Source organism: Thamnophis elegans, chromosome 2, assembly GCF_009769535.1.
Source record: "Thamnophis elegans isolate rThaEle1 chromosome 2, rThaEle1.pri, whole genome shotgun sequence".
Classification (NCBI taxonomy): Eukaryota; Metazoa; Chordata; class Lepidosauria; order Squamata; family Colubridae; genus Thamnophis; species Thamnophis elegans.
The window spans coordinates 48,072,426-48,091,622 of NC_045542.1; the positions used below are offsets into that span (position 1 = coordinate 48,072,426).

Below are 19,197 nucleotides of genomic sequence, written 5' to 3' on the forward strand. Positions count from 1 at the left end.
ATCCCCACTTCTTTGTGGCAGCCTCTCACATATTGGAACACTGGTCTCATGCCACCCCCTAGCCCTTCTTTTCACTAGACTAGCCATAACCAATCCTTGCAACTGCTCATGTTTTAGTCTCCAGGCCCCTAATCATCTTTGTTGCTCTTCTCTACAGTTTTCCAGAGTCTCAACATATTTTTTTATAATGTGGGGACCAAAACTGGATGCAGTATTCCAAGTGTGGTCTTACTAAGGTTTTACAAAGCAATACTAATACTTCTTGCAATCTTGATTCTATCCCTCTGTTTATGTAAGATTGAATTGGCTTTTTTGGGGGGGGCTGCTGCCGCACACTGCTAGCTTATGTTTAAGTGATTGTCCACTAGAGCTCCAAGATCCCTCTCATAGTTACCTCTCTTGAGCAAGATCCATCTGGATCTTGAGTGTATCATCTGAGGTATTATTCCTGCCAGCTTAATGTTGCCTGCAAATAATCTTGAATCCAAACAAAATGGATTTATTACCTTTAATCTTGAAACTTGAAACCAAATAAAGTGGATTCATTAGTTTTGATGACAGGTAGATCTGTCACCTCTAATTACCTAGACTGTGTTTTTTTGTATGGAATTGTTCTTTTGAAATGAGTTCTACACATTTCATCAGATAACCTTACTTCTGCAAGGCATAACAAAATCACAAAAAACATCTTTTCAGAGCAGTTACTAAAAATTTAATACTGTAAGGTTCACCTTCGAGGAAATCCGAGTAATATTAGCAAAAAAATGTACATTAAGGTTTATTGCCACTTGGAGCCCTTAAGGCATTTTCCCACTTGCACTTACTGACAAAAACAACCTTGCAACGTATTGTTTTCTGCTAAATCTCCACAACACTGTCTTCATTTCATTGTTCATGCTTGAGACAAGTTTAAACCATACTTAGCTATTAAAACAGTACTGTACCTTCTGACATCAAGGATATTCTTGAAATATATGTAATTAATTAGGGGGTTGAGATACTGGCTGGGAACAGATGCAACTAGGAATGGCAATGGGAATCAAGAAATGTCAGGCCAGTACTTAATAGTTTGCCAACCTAATAAGAACACTACCATATTAAGTCTGTAGAGATTCTCAAGTCACTCAGGTCATGGTTGTCCCAAAGGTGTTTTTTCAGGAGGGAACTGGACTTTCTGGTTTTGTTTTTTTCTTTTGAAGATGTTTTAACTTTTCATCTAAGAAGCTTCTTCTAGCTCTGAAGCAGCTTCTTGGATGAGAGTGAAACATCTTCAAAAGAAAAAAAAAGCCTAAGAAAGGCCAGTTGCCTCATGTAAAAGCACATTGGGACTACCGTATCAACAGATACAGCCTTAATAACAGCCAGCAATGTGGACAGGAGATACATTTTCAATGTTTAATGTCTGGCCTCCCTTAGGAATATATGTGTGCTATTTTGACGCAATAACTACCCGTGGTGGCTATTTTATGCTGACCCAATTAATAGAATAACAGAGTTGGAAGGGACCTTGTAGGTCATCTAGTCCAACCCCTACCCCCAAAGCAGGAGACCATACACCATTTGTTTCTCAAAACGATTTTGATACCAGAGGCTAAATACAGCTTTATAGCGCACGGTGGGCTTTCTTGGTCCCTTATTAACACCATTTTTCTTTCCACAAGTTTTGAAACTCCAGGGCTGGTACATGATTTTTCAGTAAAATCCGTGAGAAGAGTTAAAAAGACACGGGGCGCCGAGGGAGATCGGCATCCTCTCCTCGTAATTTCGCTTTCCAACAGACAGTGAAGTTAGACCAGCAATTGCTGAGAGTCCCGAGGAGCGCTTCCACGAGATTTGTAGAGGAAGACGACGACGACCTGCCAAAGCTGTCCTCGGCCCGACATAGAGCACCCGCCATCTTAAATTACCCGAATGCTCTACCCGATCTCGAGCGTGGTATTTTGGGTAGCTTAAGATGGCGGGCGAGAGGGCCGTTAAAAATGGTGGCGAACCCCACCCCTCACCCCCACCCCAGTAGCCTCAGAAGCCTTAGGGCGAAGGAGAGGGAAAGCAGGGAGCCAGCGGGCGGCGTTTGTTTCCTGCAGAGCCTGGGAAGGAATACAACACTTATGACCTCATCCATCTAAAGCCGCCCCGGGAAATGGCTCCGAACTCCTGGTTTGGAACTGCCGTGAAAGTCCGGGAGTTCTCAACCCCGTCCGAGCGTTCTTGAACCTCACACCAGCCTCGTCGACGGGCAGATGATCCTCTCCAACGACTACTTAGGATGTAGGGAAATGTCCGAGGCTCGAAAGCTCCTTGAATTCGCTCAACGAGGACCCTCGCGGGGCTTCCTTTTGCGCGCTGTTCAAAACTGCGGAGGCAAAAATAAAGTATATCTGGGTTTTGTGGGGTTTTTTGGGGTTTTTTTTTTGGCAAACGCCAGGATTTCTGGGCCCTCTGCAGCAAAAGCTGTAGTGCCGCTCTCTGCTACCAGGCCCCTCTGTAAGTCTAGCAACGCGCAGAAGGTGAACTGCAAAGATTTGCGGGAGGAGGGCGTGTGTAGGTATATATGCATAGGGGTATTGGGAATGGGATGAATTTTTTTTCCAAATTTTCATATTGGGAAAGAAATCGCTTCCCGAGGTTCACATATAGAGGAAATATTTCTGCAATAATCGCCCTCATTTGGTGCAAGTGCTGGAGACCTAAAAGTCTTCCAGATTTTGATGTACGGGCGAATCTCACTACTCCGCTTAATTGGAGATGTGGATGGAAGCTTTGCCACCTTGAGCAGATATTTTATGCAGACTATAATCAAATCTTTCCAGTAATAATATATCTTGTTGTTTTTCTTCTGACTGAAAATCGTTCATAGGATATTTTCAGCAGCGTTTTAGTCCCCCCCCCCTTGCCCCCGAGCGAACGGGAGAAAAACCCGGAACAAGCAATTACTATATTCTGGCTGCATTTCTTTGCAAGAAAGCATATGCTTGTTGCCCCTGCAGCATTTGACATAGCTATAGCTGTGATCCAGGTGTCTGGCACAGATGTGCCAATAATTTGACAGAATGGGCCTCATGATAGTGGTTAGGAAAGCTGGTTAATTGTTCAAGACTGATGGGTGCTTATTCTCTGCTTACCTAGCTATCCACCATGTTCACTGACATTTTGCAGATGGAATAGGCATAGCAGCCACACATAATACGTGTGGTTGAATTTGTATTATTTATTTCATATTTTGTTTGTGATGTTACTATCTCCGTGTGTCCATTTTCTGTGTTTAGATGACACCTATCTGAAGGGGTAATACATTATTACTGAACCAAGACTTAGGGCATACTGTACTTCTGTTTCAACTCTGCCTTCAGCCTCGTTTATTCCGTGTGTAATGAATTGTGGGGAATGTAGTCTTTGTGTACAGGAAGTGAAATATATTCTCTTGATTAAACTAGGGGGGTGTCGGGATCCGTAGTAAACTCCTGGTGTAGTGCATGTTGGGATCTGCAGTCATTTTGGAGGGAGGGTTTGCTGCAGAAAGATCTTCCTCCTCCGGTTGTTCCCGGTGTGGGGAGGAGCCTGGTCGGTGAGTGGTTAGCAAAGGGGAGATGTAGGGGGTTTTGGTTTTTGCTGCTTTTGCCAGATACTTAGATTTTCAGGAAGAACTGGTGAGATTGAGAGGAAAATGCATTTCCCACCTTTTTCTTATGTGATTGGCTTCAGTTTGCCCCCCTTCCCCCGCCCCCAAACTATTCATTTTATCTGGGTTTAGGTAAAGCATTTTTTCAGTTAATCATATTGCTTTTGTTTCCTTCCTCAGATGTTGTTCCAGCCTATGTCTGGTATTGCTTTTGTTGTATATGAGATGATTTTATTGTCTCAACCTGCAAGCCTAGTGTCAGCTTTCAGAGGGGGCGAGAGGGGGGAACAAATAGGATGACAGCAGACCTCTGTGATTTAGATCAAAGCCATTGGGGCCTGGTGATGCGATACTGACCCACTCTTGTCCATCCTTGTGCCCCTTTCCTGACTTGCCTTCCATTGGCTCCCTTGCCCAAGCAAGGAATTGATTAAGACAGCAGCAGCCCTTTCAAAATAAGCTTCAGTTTGCTCCCGTTTTTCATCCCTAGAATGAAATACCTGAGGATACTCATGCAGCCCAAAACATGTTGATAGTGAAGAGAAAGATAATGCATAATTGGAGGCAGGAAAGCACAGAACAGCAATGGCAATCTTGAGCCCTTGCACAGCTGCCTGTACATGCTTTTCATTTCTGCCAGGCCTGCCTCCATCAATTGATTTGCTTCACTCTGGGTCCCAGAAATACTTATATTCAAAACTCTGGAATGCTGTGGAGTTTCTCTAGGCATTTTGTAAAATGCTGAAGCAATTACTTCTCTGATAGGATACTTGCCGGGCACAAAGATGCCAGTCGTGCCCCTGCAAATCTTGCCCCAGCAATTTATCCCTCAACAAACATTTTTATTTCCCAGAATGTCTCATTCAGGAAGACTTCTGATGCCGCACTGTCATTGGATCAATTGAGAGTTGTCAATGGAAAAATGTTTTCAGCTCTTCATATACTTCCAGCAAAGAGATTCTTATGGGTAAATTGGCTGTGGAATTGATGGAAATTTAACATCTGATTTTCAGTCTCCATGTGCACCTTAGATGTTACCATACAAAAAGTTCCCTTCCCCCTTACTATTTCATTGCAGTGCTGTTTTATCTAGTCCCGGATGTATGATAAATCTACCGGTAGTAATGTAGAGTAACATGGGGAGAACTGTTATATAAGTTCTGAGAGGGTGGAGTTTGCAATATATGAGACATAGACACCGTAACTTGAGCAGAAAAGAAAAGAAATGCCCTTTGGGTCTTTCAGTGGAACTGGTTGGACCAGTCTGCAATCTTTTTGACCTGTTGACATTTCCTGATTGTATTTCCTCAATCCTCTGGAGGAGGAGTTGAGCTTTGCCACCTGTTGCATTCTGTTAATGAAGTTTCTCCCCTGAGGTTCCAGCAAGATATGATTCTGGAGCGATCAAACAGGTCTGTAAGGGGGTATTAATTTCTACTTGGTATAATGAAAAGAGTAGGGGGTATTTCCTAGTAGTAGGTGAAGCATTTGATCTAGTGCTTTCTGAAAGAGCATGTAGAAACTTTGGTGGTGACTGCTGGTCATAGCCATGGAACTTCCTCATTAGTAGAAGAGGGAAATTGGGTTGAAACAATTGCTGGAAGTGAAGGGATGTGTTTTACATAACTTTAGCACACTACCTTTATGTTCCCATTTGCCACCTTCTAGCATTGTTTTGTTCAGGGTTGAAATTCCACTTTTAATTAGTTTAGCAGCAACGGTTTAACTGATTATTATGAATTTATTTAATTGTTGAGAACAAATTCTGTGAGTTTGGGATCACTTTGTAAGTATACTGTGGTTTGCTAATTTGGTCTTATGCTTAGCTTTAAAGATATCATTATCTTCAAGCAGCGTAGGATAGTTTTGTATATGAACAGCCTCTGTGGCAAAGGATTTAGACTTAACTTGGATAGAGCTTAATGAGTGGCCTTGATTGTCATGTCTTTTATCCTGACCTAGCTCATAGAGGACACAGTGGCTGAGTGGCTAATATGCTGAGCTTGTCAATCAGAAAGGTCGGCAGTTCGGCGGTTCAATCCCTAGTGCCACATAACGGAGTGAGCTCCCATTACTTGTCACAGCTTCTGCCAACCTAGCAGTTCTAAAGCATGTAAAATGCAAGTAGAAAAATAGGGACCACCTTGGTGGGAAGGTAACAGCATTCTGTGCGCCTTCGGCTTTAGTCATGCTGGCCCACATGTCCACGGAGATGTCCTTGAGCAACTATTGGCTCCTTGGCTTTGAAACGGAGTTGAGCACTGCCTCCTAGAGTCGGGAATGACTAGCACATATGTGTGAGAGGAACCTTTACCTCATGAAGGTGTTTTTTGCTAATAAAATGGGAGGTGGTATTAATACTATCCTGAACTCCTTGGAGAAAGGCAAAATGATAGATTGTAAGCTATGTTATTTAACAAGACACATTTAATACAGTTTTACTATATTTTTCGGAGTATAAAAGGCACATTAGTTTTTGGGAGGAAAATAAGAAAAAGGCCTTTTGCCTACCAGCATCCATTGGTATTCATCTGGCTAGCATCTGTAGCAAACAGCCTGGTCAGCTTCAGCATGAGCAGCTGATTGGTGGGTTGATCGGCCTCCTGGAATACCCCAATCAGCTGTTCCTAGAGTGAACTTTAGCAACAGATTCGCTGGTTGTGAGTGCATGGGTTGGGGCGCAACACAGCATCAAAATGCAGCTGAACTTCACAGGTTGCTCTGGTGAGTAGAACAGGTGCAGCGCGGAACTGGTCTGACAGGGCAGCAGCAGTTCCGGGGTGCCTTTTTGGCCTCTGCACCTCACATTTTAAGCCTTCAAATTGTCTGTTTCAGACCCATTCAGGGCTGCGGGGGTCGGCAAAGCACATCTCCACCGATTGCTGCTCAAAAAATGCAATGCGCAGAAGCCACAAATGGGTCATGCGGAGGCCAAATCGTGATACATGGAGGCAGCGATTGGCGGCAATGTGCTGTGGCGATCCCTGCATCCTTCAATGGGTCTGAAATGGAGCATTCGGAGGCTGAAAACACATGATGCAGGGGCCAAATATGCAAGGCCGTAGGAGGGGATCTGTGGCAATCCCTGCAGCCTGGAACAGGTCTAAAACGCGACACGCGGAGGCCGAAGGGTGGGGGCCGGCAGATGGGCTACATTTGGTGTATCACTAACCACCAAAAATGCCTTAATCATTTGGCAGTTCTGCTTTCTATGTGTCAGTTTCTCATATGCAATTTCCTCCATCTCCACCAGGTATCCAAGTAACGTATTTCTTGGAAGGACCACAGCCTTGTTCCTGTTCTACTGCAGAATTTCTCAGTTGTCTGACATTCTGTCATGCTATTGCAGTTCTTTCTGTTTCTTGTTTTTTCCTTGTCCTTCTCCTATAGACATAGGCAATTAACCACAGTACTCAACTGTTGTGTTCATTATCCCATCCTTTCATTCTGACCTTGTCTTTTCTTTCCAAGGTTCCCAGGAACCTCAGGCTGATGCCCATCTCAGCTCGTCCACGCCTGCAATGGGATGATACTCTGAATCCCTTGAGGATTAGTGTGGGCAGTCTTCCAGTGCTGGCGTCCATGACCAAAACAGCTGACCCCCGTTTCCGCCTGCGTTGGAAGGCCATTGTGGTGACCACTCTGGCCCTTGTCCTGGTGTTGCTTCTCCTTTGTTTCCAGCGTTCATCCCCTGCGAACAGGCCAGTCCTCTCAATGCTTCATAACTGGAGGCTTAATGTTCTATCCAGTGAGAGGTATAATGACACTTACCCACTGTCACCACCTCAGCGAATCCCAGAAGGTGTGCGGTACCGTATTGGACTCATTGCTGATCTTGACACAACTCCAAGGGTCCCAGTGAGCACACCTGGTTCAGCTACTTGAAGAAGGGTTATCTCACATTGTCAGCCAGTGGGGACCATGGTCTCTGTTGAGTGGGATACAAAGGACCATATATTGGAATCTCACCTAGCGGAAAAAGGACGTGGCATGGAGCTTTCTGAATTGGTAGTCTTTAATGGTAAACTCTATGCCGTGGATGATCGAACGGGTGTGGTCTACCAGATTGATGACACCAGGGTAGTACCTTGGGTGATATTATCTGATGGAGATGGCCACAATTGACAAAGGTGAGCTCAGGTTTAAATTCAAGGTTTTGTACTGGAAGGCTCCCTAACCTTTATGTAGTTCCTCACTTTCTTAAGTCATAAGTAAGCTATGGCCACCAGAAACCTTTAAGAATTCTCTAAATATCATGTTTCCTTTTTTGAAGTTTACCCAATTTACTAACATTCTGTTACACTGTCTAGTAGAGGTGAAAACTTCTTTCGAGGTAAAAAAAATGTTTATTTTAAAATGTTCTGCCTTTTGGTCTAAAATCACCACACACACCCCATCTTCAAAAAATTTAAAAAATGAAATATACTATAAAAGCAAGAAAAAAGGGAGAATATAACATTTGAAATGCTTTTGATTTGGAATTTTTTGTTGTGTTTTTATACATTAAAGTAATATTGAATTATTTATATTAAAAGAATGTTATAGCGCTGTTCATGTAGCTATAATGCTTTTTCCATTATCCAGTTGGTTAAAATAATGGTCAATGTGAACTCCGTTTCCATTTTATATACATGCATGCACACCTCAATGGAAGAGTACTATAGCATTTTATACTAAATTATTTAGCATGTCTTGTTTCTCACACCTTTAATGATTCAGGCAGTTTATAGAAATACCATTAAAACTGCAAAAGAAAAAGATGGAATAGTTTTCCAGTATTATGAGGTTTAAAAAAAACTGATAAAATGATGTATGTTGTAAAACATTGAAGGAATGTATGAGCTGCTGTAGATATGTTTTATAAATTATGACCTATGTCAAGATCATAACCCATATAAAATAATGACAGTAAGACATTTTTATCTGCAGAATATAATAATGTAAATTGGCAGTTCTCAAACATTTTAGTCTTAGGACCTCTTTACAGTTAGTCCTTGAGTTACAACTGTAATGGAGTCCGCCTATTATGGTTGTAAGTCATTATGGTTGTAATTGGATTGGTCATGTGACCAACCTTTTTACAGGGTCATTAAGTGAATGCCACAGTTGTTAACTGAACCCATGATTTGCTATGGGCTGGATTTGCTGAAACCAGAAGCAATTGTCCATTTTCAGGAAAAACATTGTAAAACGTGGTTTATGTTGAAGAAAATAATTCTTACGGTAATTTGACCAAATTGTCTCAAAGGTGCTTTTCCAAAAGTCAATTGGACCTTCTTGGGGTTTTTTGTTTGAAAATGTTTCACTTCTCATCCAAGAAGCTTCTTCAGTTTTAACTGACTGATGGGGAATGGAAGGATTCAGAAGCGAAACATTTTTCAAAAAAAAAACAAAAAACAAAAAAAACCCAAGAAAGTCTACTTGCCATTTGGAAAAGTATCTTTGGGACAATCATGACCTGGATGTTTGAGAAACTCCATACATTTGGTCAATCGTGTATTTTACTCATGCTTGAACAAATCCTGAGAAATTTTAATATTTGTCTTAAAGATCGGACAGGCCCTTTTCAACCTACTGGGGAAACTGTGGCACCTATCTGCGAGGGTAGTTTGGGTTGGATAAGTGTTGCCTTACTTACATTGTCTCACATTTTGTTCAGGATTTAAGGCAGAATGGTTGGCAGTGAAGGATGAGCACCTCTATGTGGGAGGCTTGGGCAAGGATTGGACCACAACTACAGGAGAGGTGCTCAATCAAAATCCAGAATGGGTGAAAGTCATCGGTTACAAAGGTGACGTGGCTCATGAGAACTGGGTCATCAATACATGCACTCCGGACTGCAGCTGGGATCAAATCTCCAGGTGAGCAATGGGCTCTTGGCTTCTGTTAACAACATCATAAACCTGCCAATAGCTAAATATTATGCATAATTCTGCTTCTAATACTTCCTTTCTTGTAAAATGAAGGCTTATACACACTGAATTGTTGGAATTAAAAAGTTGAAGAGGATTGGATTTTGAGGGATGAAAGTATGAGTGTCCTTAGAGAAGGCAGTGTATATTCTTATGCTGGCTGTGATTTACCCAGATCAATACCTATAAAGTTTCTACTATCATTGTTTAATCTTGTCATATTATGGTTCTTCCTTTGGAACTTTGTCAGCTTGTGTAGTGTTGTTTTTCTGCTTGAGCAGGGAGTTGCACTAGAAAACCTATTTATTTATTTAGAAAATGTATATTGCCGCCTACTCACACATGGCTACTCAAGGCAGCTTACAATGAAATAAAAAACACCATATATAAGAAATAAAAAGAATAATATAAAATAATAACCCACCCACCAACCCCGGCAACAACACACATTCGTACTAGCCATTTAATGGACTCCATCCAAGATCCCTTCCAGTTCTGTTATCCTGTAAGTCATTCTGGTTATGCTTGAGGATATCTATCTATCTATATGCTTCCCAGGTTACTTGATCCATGAGTCTGCCTCTTGGAGTGAGAGACTGCAGCGTTGGTTCTTTCTACCACGCCGTGCCAGCCATGGACGCTACAATGAGCAAGAGGATGAGCATCGTGGCACCAACTTGCTTCTTAGTTCCACACCAGACTTCACTGATATCTCTGTAAGCCGTATTGGTGATGTCATTCCCACCCATGGCTTCTCCTCCTTCAAGTTTGTCCCTGACACTGATGATCAGATAATTGTGGCATTAAAATCTGAAGAGAATGCTGGACATGTGGCAACCTATATTACTGCCTTCACACTGGATGGACGTTGCCTGTTACCTGAAACTCGCATTGGTTCCGTCAAATATGAGGGCATTGAGTTTATCTAATTAAAAGATTTTATCTAATTAAAAGAAGTCATGCTTTTAAGGAGGTCAGATGAACTGCTGAGAGGGGACAGAAGTTCTATTCCTGTTTATTACTCTAACTCTGCTTTTGCTGCAGAGCATTATGGGACATTGAAGTGCTTCTCTTGGCATAATTTTCACCTCTGTAAAAACTACTTGGCAATTGTAGCTTGTTTCTGTGTTGCCCTCTAGTGGTACAAAGCCCATACAACCTCCCCCCCCCATTTTATTACATTCTAGGATTTAGCCCTCTCTCCTTAATCGGGCTATTAATTTGGCAGAGCAAACCTAATGAATTGCCTTATTCCTCCCTCCTCCCTCCTGTCTATTCACATGTGCCTTTGCTGAAATGAGAAAGTCTTCAAAACCAGTTATTCAGCAAAGATATTAGTCAAACATTTGGAAGGTTTCCCTTGTCTCTGGCTATCCCTGCAAGTCATTTTAATCTTGTCTGCACAGGTACCTCTTTTTGTTAGGGGAATTATAGGTGGGACTTTGGCCTCTAATCAAGAAACTTTTGTGATAACAGCAGAAAAGAAGCTGATGCCATAACCTGGAACTTTCTGGAACAAAAGGCTCATACTCTGTTTTGAGAGGTTCTGTTCTGCCTTTGTCTCTACAGGCAGAGTTTCCTTTAGGTAATCTTATATTGAGAAATTGAGGTTCTAAAGTTATTCCAGCTGCAGAATTTTAAGTATTCATCGTTCCTATTTTATGTGTAATAAAATGGGCAAGTGAGCTTACTTTGCTTCCATGTCTCTCTCATTGTTGGACATTTTCTAGAAATTTTATTTCAATCCTAGCACTGTGTCTTATTTTTCAAATAAATTATCAACAGCTTTAATATTTTGAAAGTTACCTGAACTTACCTATGCTTTATCTATACTTACCTATACTTTTAAACCCGTTTTTACCTTTTACCTATTACCTGAAATGAAACAAAAATGTGGTGACCATCATAATGTGCCAGCTTTTAAAAATATATGTTTAAGAAACACAAATATTAAGGACCACTTTTGTAGGGAGATGAGCTACAGAACTCCAAAGAAATGTAATGATTTTTTGGATATGCCAAAATGTATACAGTTGAAGGCTGTGCCATAAATGTTTGTGAATATAAAGGAATGTGCTTTATACCAAACCATCGTGCTCATTGTGCTCAATATTCCCTATTCTAACTGGTAATTCCTTTAAAGACTGACGCTAAGCTAATTTGCATGCAAAATATGCACCCTTACCATTGAACCGCAGAAAAATGCTCTTTCACCGAGCATCATATAAAATTGAATGCAGTTCTAATGGGGGATTTACGTAGATGTTCCCCAAACGCTTCCACCCAATACTTTTGGTTTTGTATCTTAGAGCATAAACCATAAAGTGATGTATATGTAAGAAGGGTGGGATAGAAATAATGATGTATTTTGAATATTGTATGAAAATTCAGAAAGGCTGATCACTAGATGGCGCTACTGTGCTTATTTGTGACATAGCCATGACACACTGTAAAGAGCTATTGTCAGCTTCCCTTGGAAGGATCAGAACACACTGGGGGCGTGGCTAGCATTTACATCAAATGTGTTAAGTCCAATCAGTATTTGTGTGGGTTGGCATTTGCTGTTAGATATATTTAAAATTTAGATCATAAATGTAAGAGTCCAAAACATAAAAAAATAATAAATGAGTTTGGACACCAAAGCCAAATTTTGATAACTGCCTCCCATTTTGTACTGAGAATATTGCCTATAAAGTTGATTGGTTTTTGTAATCTGCTAATAAGAGTTAAATTGGTTAAAATGATTACTTAATAACAATGTAAGGATTTCTTTCCCCTGGAGGCCGCCCAGGTATAATATTTAAATAAGAGCTCATTAGCATCACTTTAGTTCTTTGTGTGCTATGTCTTTGTTATTAAAAGGTTGATAATAAGCAAAAATAATGATTTGAATTTTAGATAGTAGGAACTGTCTTTGAGCAAAATGCCAGAATTCTGGAAAAAAAGCGAATAGATTCCTGATTACTAAGAGAAGGAGAAAAGATTTCATTCTTTTTCAAACACTTCACAAAGGACCCTACATATTAGTTAATTTAAAACTCCAGCATAAATACTGTTCAATTGTTAAACACCCTTACCTCTGTGCAAATCAAAGCCTAATTTGGATATAATTTCTTTTCCTTTGAGGCTGTCTGCCTCTTTGTCCCATGGATGTTTGACTTCTGTTGAATCAGCCAGCCAAACGCAGCTAATCTACAAGACAGACTTCTGATCAAGCTCTGGAGTCATTGATTAATCCATCTTTGTATGTCCAAAATTGTATTCTATGTGATTTTGCTCAAAATGTAAATTTAAGTTCAGATTTATTTAAAGAAGTTCAGAATTCAGCACTCCAATTTTCACATGGCTCTACTGTCTTTGTATGAACTGCTTAGCAGGTTGTTCCCTCCTATGATTTCTCTGGTTCCCTCTAAATTTATTAAACTGTCTCCCATGAGCTTTAGAGAGCATGACTAATGGTAGAGTTGTCTTGGAAGTCATTTACAATAGCTGGGACAAGTTTGGGAAAACTACTCCCAATATTGTACCAGCATTTTCCTCTCTGTAAATAACCTATAACTCCAGATATATCATCGTGTTCTCTCTGAAGTTTTGTTTTAAAAAGATGATTTTTTTAAAAAAGATAGAAGTAGAGAATAACCAAATGTCCTAAGAGAGAGATTCTTTTAAAGTTTTGTTAATTAGATTTATTGCAAGGGAAAAGATTACAATGCAGATTCTTATGAACAGGATATATATATACTTTGGCCCTGCCTTTTACAAGTAGTTTTTGACTTAACAACAGTTCATTTAGTGACCATTCAAAATTACAACTGCACTGAAAAATTGACTTATGACCATTTTTCACGCTTAACAACTGTTGCGTTGCAGCATCCCCATCCCTCACGTGATCAAAATTCAGATGCTTGGCAACTGACTCATATTTATGATGGTTGCAGTGTCCCGGGTTCATGCGGATTCCCTCATGATCCTTCAAGTGAAGCCAGAATTCACTTAACAACCTGTTCCAACTTACGAACTGCAGTGATTCACTTAACAACTGTGGCCAGAAAGGTCATAAAATGGGAGAAAACTCACTTAACAAATGTTTCACTTAGCAAGAGAAATTTTGGACTCAAATGCGGTCTTAAGTTGAGGACTACTTGTATCAGGGTGTGTGCTGAGGTGGGTCTTTTTAATGCAATAGCAATAGCAGTTAGACTTTATATACCGCTTCATAGGGCTTTCAGCCCTCTCTAAGCGGTTTACAGAGTCAGCATATTGCCCCCAACAACAATCCGGGTCCTCATTTTACCCACCTCGGAAGGATGGAAGGCTGAGTCAACCCTGAGCCGGTGAGATTTGAACAGCCGAACTGCAGTCAGCTGAAGTAGCCTGCAGTGCTGCATTTAACCACTGCGCCACCTCGGCTCTCGCTCGGCTCATTTGAGAGATCAAATGCCTTTGATCTCTCTTCACCTCTCTTATTTTACTGGGGGATTGGCTAACCATTTAAGGTATATGAACAGGATGCGTTGGTTCCTGATATTTTGCAAATATCCTAGGTTCAGACAACTTGGTTGGATGGTTGGAGATGGGCCACCTATTGACAGCTAGCAGGAAGAGTCTGAATATTCACGGCCTTGTTTTCCACTTACCTTGGTGCAGTTTCTGGTTATAGGTTGTAAAGTACTTTTCTACCTTTATGGAGGAAAGAAGTATCTTCTCCTAATTCCTTACTCTTGAGATCAGCTTGTAAGAGAGATGGGACTTTCTCAGAATCTGAGTAATTTACCTATATATGGCATGGCATGATAATGATAAGACAGAAAATATAGTGAACTCTAGCATCACTCCTGGTCTTGGTAACTCTGAGGCATGTAGTCAGTATTTTTAAAAAATATTATATTATAATACACACACACACACACACACAAACACAGCACATTGCTGAAAAAAGGGAAACGAAAGAAAAGTAGAAAAGAAAAACAAGAATAAGGGCATGTATAAGTGTTATATGACTTAGTTATATTTTTCAGGGTTATTAGTTTAAATAATTGAATATAATATTTTAAAAAACCCCACATCATTGTTAAAATCCAAGTAATGTATAAATATCAATGGCAATCAGCAGAATATAGATCATAGAATGAATTAGGAATCGTAATAATGTCAGCCTAAGCAGTTTCTGCTTGAAGGTTAAAATGTTAAAACTTTAGGTTAAAGAGAAAACCAAATTTGTGTATGGTATAAGCCTCTGTCGAAGTACAGTTCAAAATGATTTCCGAATTGAATTGAGTATCAAATTTACTTTTAAGATAGAATGTTACCTATCTTAAAAGCACAAGCAGCCTCCCACAATTTAATTAACATTCTTCTGCAAAAGGTAGTGTACGTATTTTGCATTAAGACTCATAAAATATTCTTATATAGTTACTTATATGCAAAACTAATTAAGAATAATTTGTGGGAATATAAGATTTAGTAATTATTTACTTTTTTAAAATAACAAGTTTAAGAGAAAAATTAGCTTTTAATTTTTTTATTCTGTTGTAAGTAATTTTCCCAAAATTGTTAGACTTTACTAAATTGCAACGAAATATGGAAAAAACAAACGAATTTGGTTGTTACATTTCCAACTTTTAGAAACTGAATTGTCTGTTTTAGCAGCTAATACTGGAGTAATAAACTCATGTAAAACGTAGCAGTGTTCTTTAATATTTGGTGTTAATGTCTCTCCGCTAATAACATTTGTATTATTGCAAATTTATTGTATCTTAATTCTGCATCCATTTAATCATATAGTCTTTAATTCGTTTATTGTTCTGACTCATATTTCACTGATAGTTCGTAAGTAAGACCCAACAAATCTCTGAAAACCTAAGTTAGGTTTTCATATTCAATCAAATGTCCTTAGTTCCATATTGTTTTTGGAAATAATTTTAAAACTATTGCTTATTTAAAATTCTAAAATTCATCTTCAAAAAAATCCTTGCAAGAGTTTTCTCTGCATTGAGAAGTCATAGTCGCCTTCTTACTTTTCTGATTATCTATAACAAGGTGTCAAACTCAATTTCATTGAGGGCCGCATCAGGGTCGTGTTTGACCTTGGGGGGGGGGCATGGTGGGCGTGACACGGGACTCATGTCGGGGGCACCTTTGGTGGCCAAGTGCTAAGGCAGGGCTTCCCTGAGACCCTCCCTCACTCTCATAATCTTCCTTCCTTTTCTATTTCCTTCCCTCTTCATTCTCCTTTCTTCTTCCTTTCCTTCCTTCCTTATTTTCCTTGCTTGCTCTCTTCCCATCTTCCTTCTTTTTCTTTGTCTTTCCTCTTTCCATTTCCTTTTTTTCCTGTCCCTTCTTGCATTTCTCCTTTTGTTTTATTTAGTTTGTTTTGCTAGCCCTCTGCCAGTGAAAATGGGGCTCAGGAAGGCCACACCCTGTTTTTGGCAATGACGAACTCCTGCAGCCTTCTGCCAGCAAAAATGGGACGTCCCGTTCCCCCCCCCCTTGTCTCTTGTTTCTTTAGCAATAAGTAAGGTTTAATTTGTTTGACTTGTTGCCATTTTCAAAAAATTTTTTTGACAAAAATCCACTATTCTGTCTCCTGTTAAGGAGGTGAAAACAAATAATCCATCTTATGATTTAAAAGTCAATGTTATTAAAAATAAGAAAAAGAGAACGAGGGAGTAGAATTTCTTTCAGCTTGTCAAATGCACATAAAGCTAAACAGTTACAGTAATCCTGTATTTTGGCTTTAGGTGATCATATTACAATTGGATGGAATAAGATATTTATTGCCAGTAAGATCAAAAACAGCAATCTCTCATAAAATATTGAGGAGATTGAAACAATTAGCCAACATTAAAAATAATGCATATTGTAAAATAAGGAAAAACCGTTTGCAAATTATTGCTTATAATTTTACCTTACTTGGAGGGATTTCTCCCATTTCACCAGCTAGTTTGTCCTGAAATTATAGAAATAAAGATAAAGATGAAAAGGTAAAAGATTAAATGAAAGTCTTTGAGTCAAGTTTTAATCCTGGTGATAAAATGTTATGTTTTGGTAGTACATGGGTATAATATGAACTGATATGAGGAATGATTTGTCATTGACTCCTAGGATGTAAAACTTTCTTGGCTACAGTCCTGATATTTTGTGGTACTCTCCCATTTGTGTACTAACCAGGACCAACTCTGCTTAGCTTTTTCAGTATCAGCCAAAGTTGGCTAGGACTTGCTAATATCTAGGAATTCTCAATCAACTTCATTTTTAACTGCAACATCAGAGTGTGATGTTTTTTCTGCATCATGCAGACCCTGCAACACACATCTCGCAGGACAACAGAGAAGTAAACAAAAGATCTATGGAGATTCTCAGCCACCCAGGTTGTGGTTGTCCCAAACTGAAGAAGCTTCTTGGATGAGAAGCAAAACAATTTCAAGGAAAAACAAAGTCCAGTTGCCTTTGAGAAGTAAGCAATACATGAATTAAAGTGCTTACTTTAATTAGCTATTCACTTGGCCAAATGAAAAAGCTACGGTTCTGAGATCTGGAATGAAATTCCAAAATATTAAGCAACTTCTTTTTCTTTTTTTCATCTGTTCCTATCTGAAATGTTCTCTGCTCTGCAATATATCTAGGGTTGACTATTATTTTTCATAACACACACACACACACACACACACACACACACACACACACACACACACCTGTCCTGGGCATGATATTATGAAATGCAGCAAAGCTTATTTGGGGTGAAGGAACCATAAGAACCATACAAACCATAAATAATAAACGCTAATAAATGGATTCAAGGAGTTCTGATTTCCAGCATTGCAGTATGTACGGATGGTGCTTAACAGTTTCTGAACCCATTCAAATTTTCAGTATTTGTGCATGAATATTACTTAAAATGAGGTCTTTTCTCCACACATTCTAAAATTAGATAAAACCCAATTAAAACAAGTTTTAAAGTATTAGTCTTATTCATCTATTGAGGAAAATGATCTGAAGCTGCACATTTGTGTATATCAAACGTATGAACTTCTACCATGTTTCCCCAAAATAAGACAGGGTCTTATTTTCTTTGACACCCCCCCCAGAAATAAGCACTTGGCCTTATTTTGGGGAGGTCTTATTATTTTTGAGGTGCAGGAGCAGTGGTGGGTTTCCAATTATTTACTATCGGTTTGCTTGTGCGCGCATGAATGCTTCTGTGCATGTGCAGAAGCGTCCAGGTGGGCAGGTGGAGTCTCCCACTGCCACACTACCAGTTCGCCCAATCTGGCCAGAACTGGCGGAAATTCACCTCTGTGCAGGAGGTGGCAAGAGTGGTCACCTCATGGCTGCTGCTGTGTTGCAATATTTTGGGGGAGGGCTTATTTTGAGGGAGGGCTTATGTTAGCACATGCACTCAAAAGTCTAATGGGCTTATTATCCGTGGAGGTCTTATTTTCAGGGAAATAGGGTAGGGTTATATGTTCATTTTCAGTGAGATGATGATCAGGCAGGTCCTGAGTTTTTTAAAAGACCGAATTTCAAGCATTTACTATCAAGACTAGTTTTCACAACACAGGTATGTGGCAGTGTGTTATAACCCAAAGAAAAAGCAATTGATGTTGATCAGGCTGGAACAGATTACAAAATGGTTTCCAAAGAGTTTGGACTTCATCAGTCCACTGCCACACAGATTGTGTGCAAATGGAGGCAGTTCAACCCCATTATTATCCTACCCAGGAGTGATTGACCAAGTTCCCACTAAGAGCAAGACCTCCAGGAGTTCTCAAAGAACCCTGAGTAAGATGTAAGGAATTGGCAAACATCTATATTCGTGAGATCACCACTGAACAACCATGGTGCGCACAAGGTTACAAGGAGAAACTCCCCCAAATGTAGCCCATCCACAGTTTGTGAAAGACCACATGGATAAGCCACAGGGTTATTGGAAGAATGTGGATGCATGAGACAAAAATAGAACTCTTTGGCTTGAATGAAAAATGTTATGATTGGCAAAAGATAAGCCCTGCATTGCAGCATAAAAACCCTATCCCATCTGCGAACCAAAGTGATTGGTTGATTGTTCCATGGTTCGGGCCTGCTTTGCTGCCTGTGAATGAGAATAGCTTTTTATCATATATCTATATATGTGTGTGTGTGTATATCAGGGGTGGGTTTCTCGCCCCATTCCAACCAGTTCGGTTGGAATGGGGCCGGCGGCGTCCTCGTGCACGCGCGCGGTGCACGCATGCGTACTAGCATCTGCGCGACGCTCCAGCTGCTCCTGGAGGATCGTGCAGGCACTGTATGCATCCTGCGCATGCGTAGAAGCGCAGAACTCGTCAAAACCGGGTAAGGACCGCGGGCGGGCGGACGCGCCCTTCGCCGTTCCCGGAAGTTACCTACTTCTGGGTTCACCGACCAACCGGTTCGCAGGGACCGCCGCGAACCGGTTGAAACCCACCCCTGGTGTATATATATATTATGTGTGTGTGTGTATATGTATGTGTATGTATGTATTCTGACCCCCCCTCTTCACTTGTTCACAAATGGCAGTCAGACAGAACTTCAAAGGAAATATATTTATCAGTCCTGGCTCAAGCTGGCTGCGAGCCCAAAATTAAACGCAGATAAAGTCTCTGGCAAAAAGTTACACAGCAAAAGCAAAAACAAAAAGCTCTTACA

At 40.3% G+C, this 19,197-nt stretch overlaps 1 protein-coding gene across 1 annotated transcript; it reads left to right on the forward strand.

The window, feature by feature from the left end:
* The first annotated feature begins 1,292 nt into the window (after nucleotides 1-1,292).
* On the forward strand, nucleotides 1,293-12,504 carry CANT1 (calcium activated nucleotidase 1). The gene is given in 8 exon segments (XM_032210435.1): nucleotides 1,293-2,372; nucleotides 7,091-7,460; nucleotides 7,463-7,539; nucleotides 7,541-7,735; nucleotides 7,737-7,749; nucleotides 9,279-9,441; nucleotides 9,443-9,480; nucleotides 10,090-12,504. Coding segments are annotated over 8 exon segments (1,359 nt in total). The 5' UTR covers nucleotides 1,293-2,240; the 3' UTR covers nucleotides 10,461-12,504.
* The last annotated feature ends 6,693 nt before the right edge of the window (nucleotides 12,505-19,197 follow it).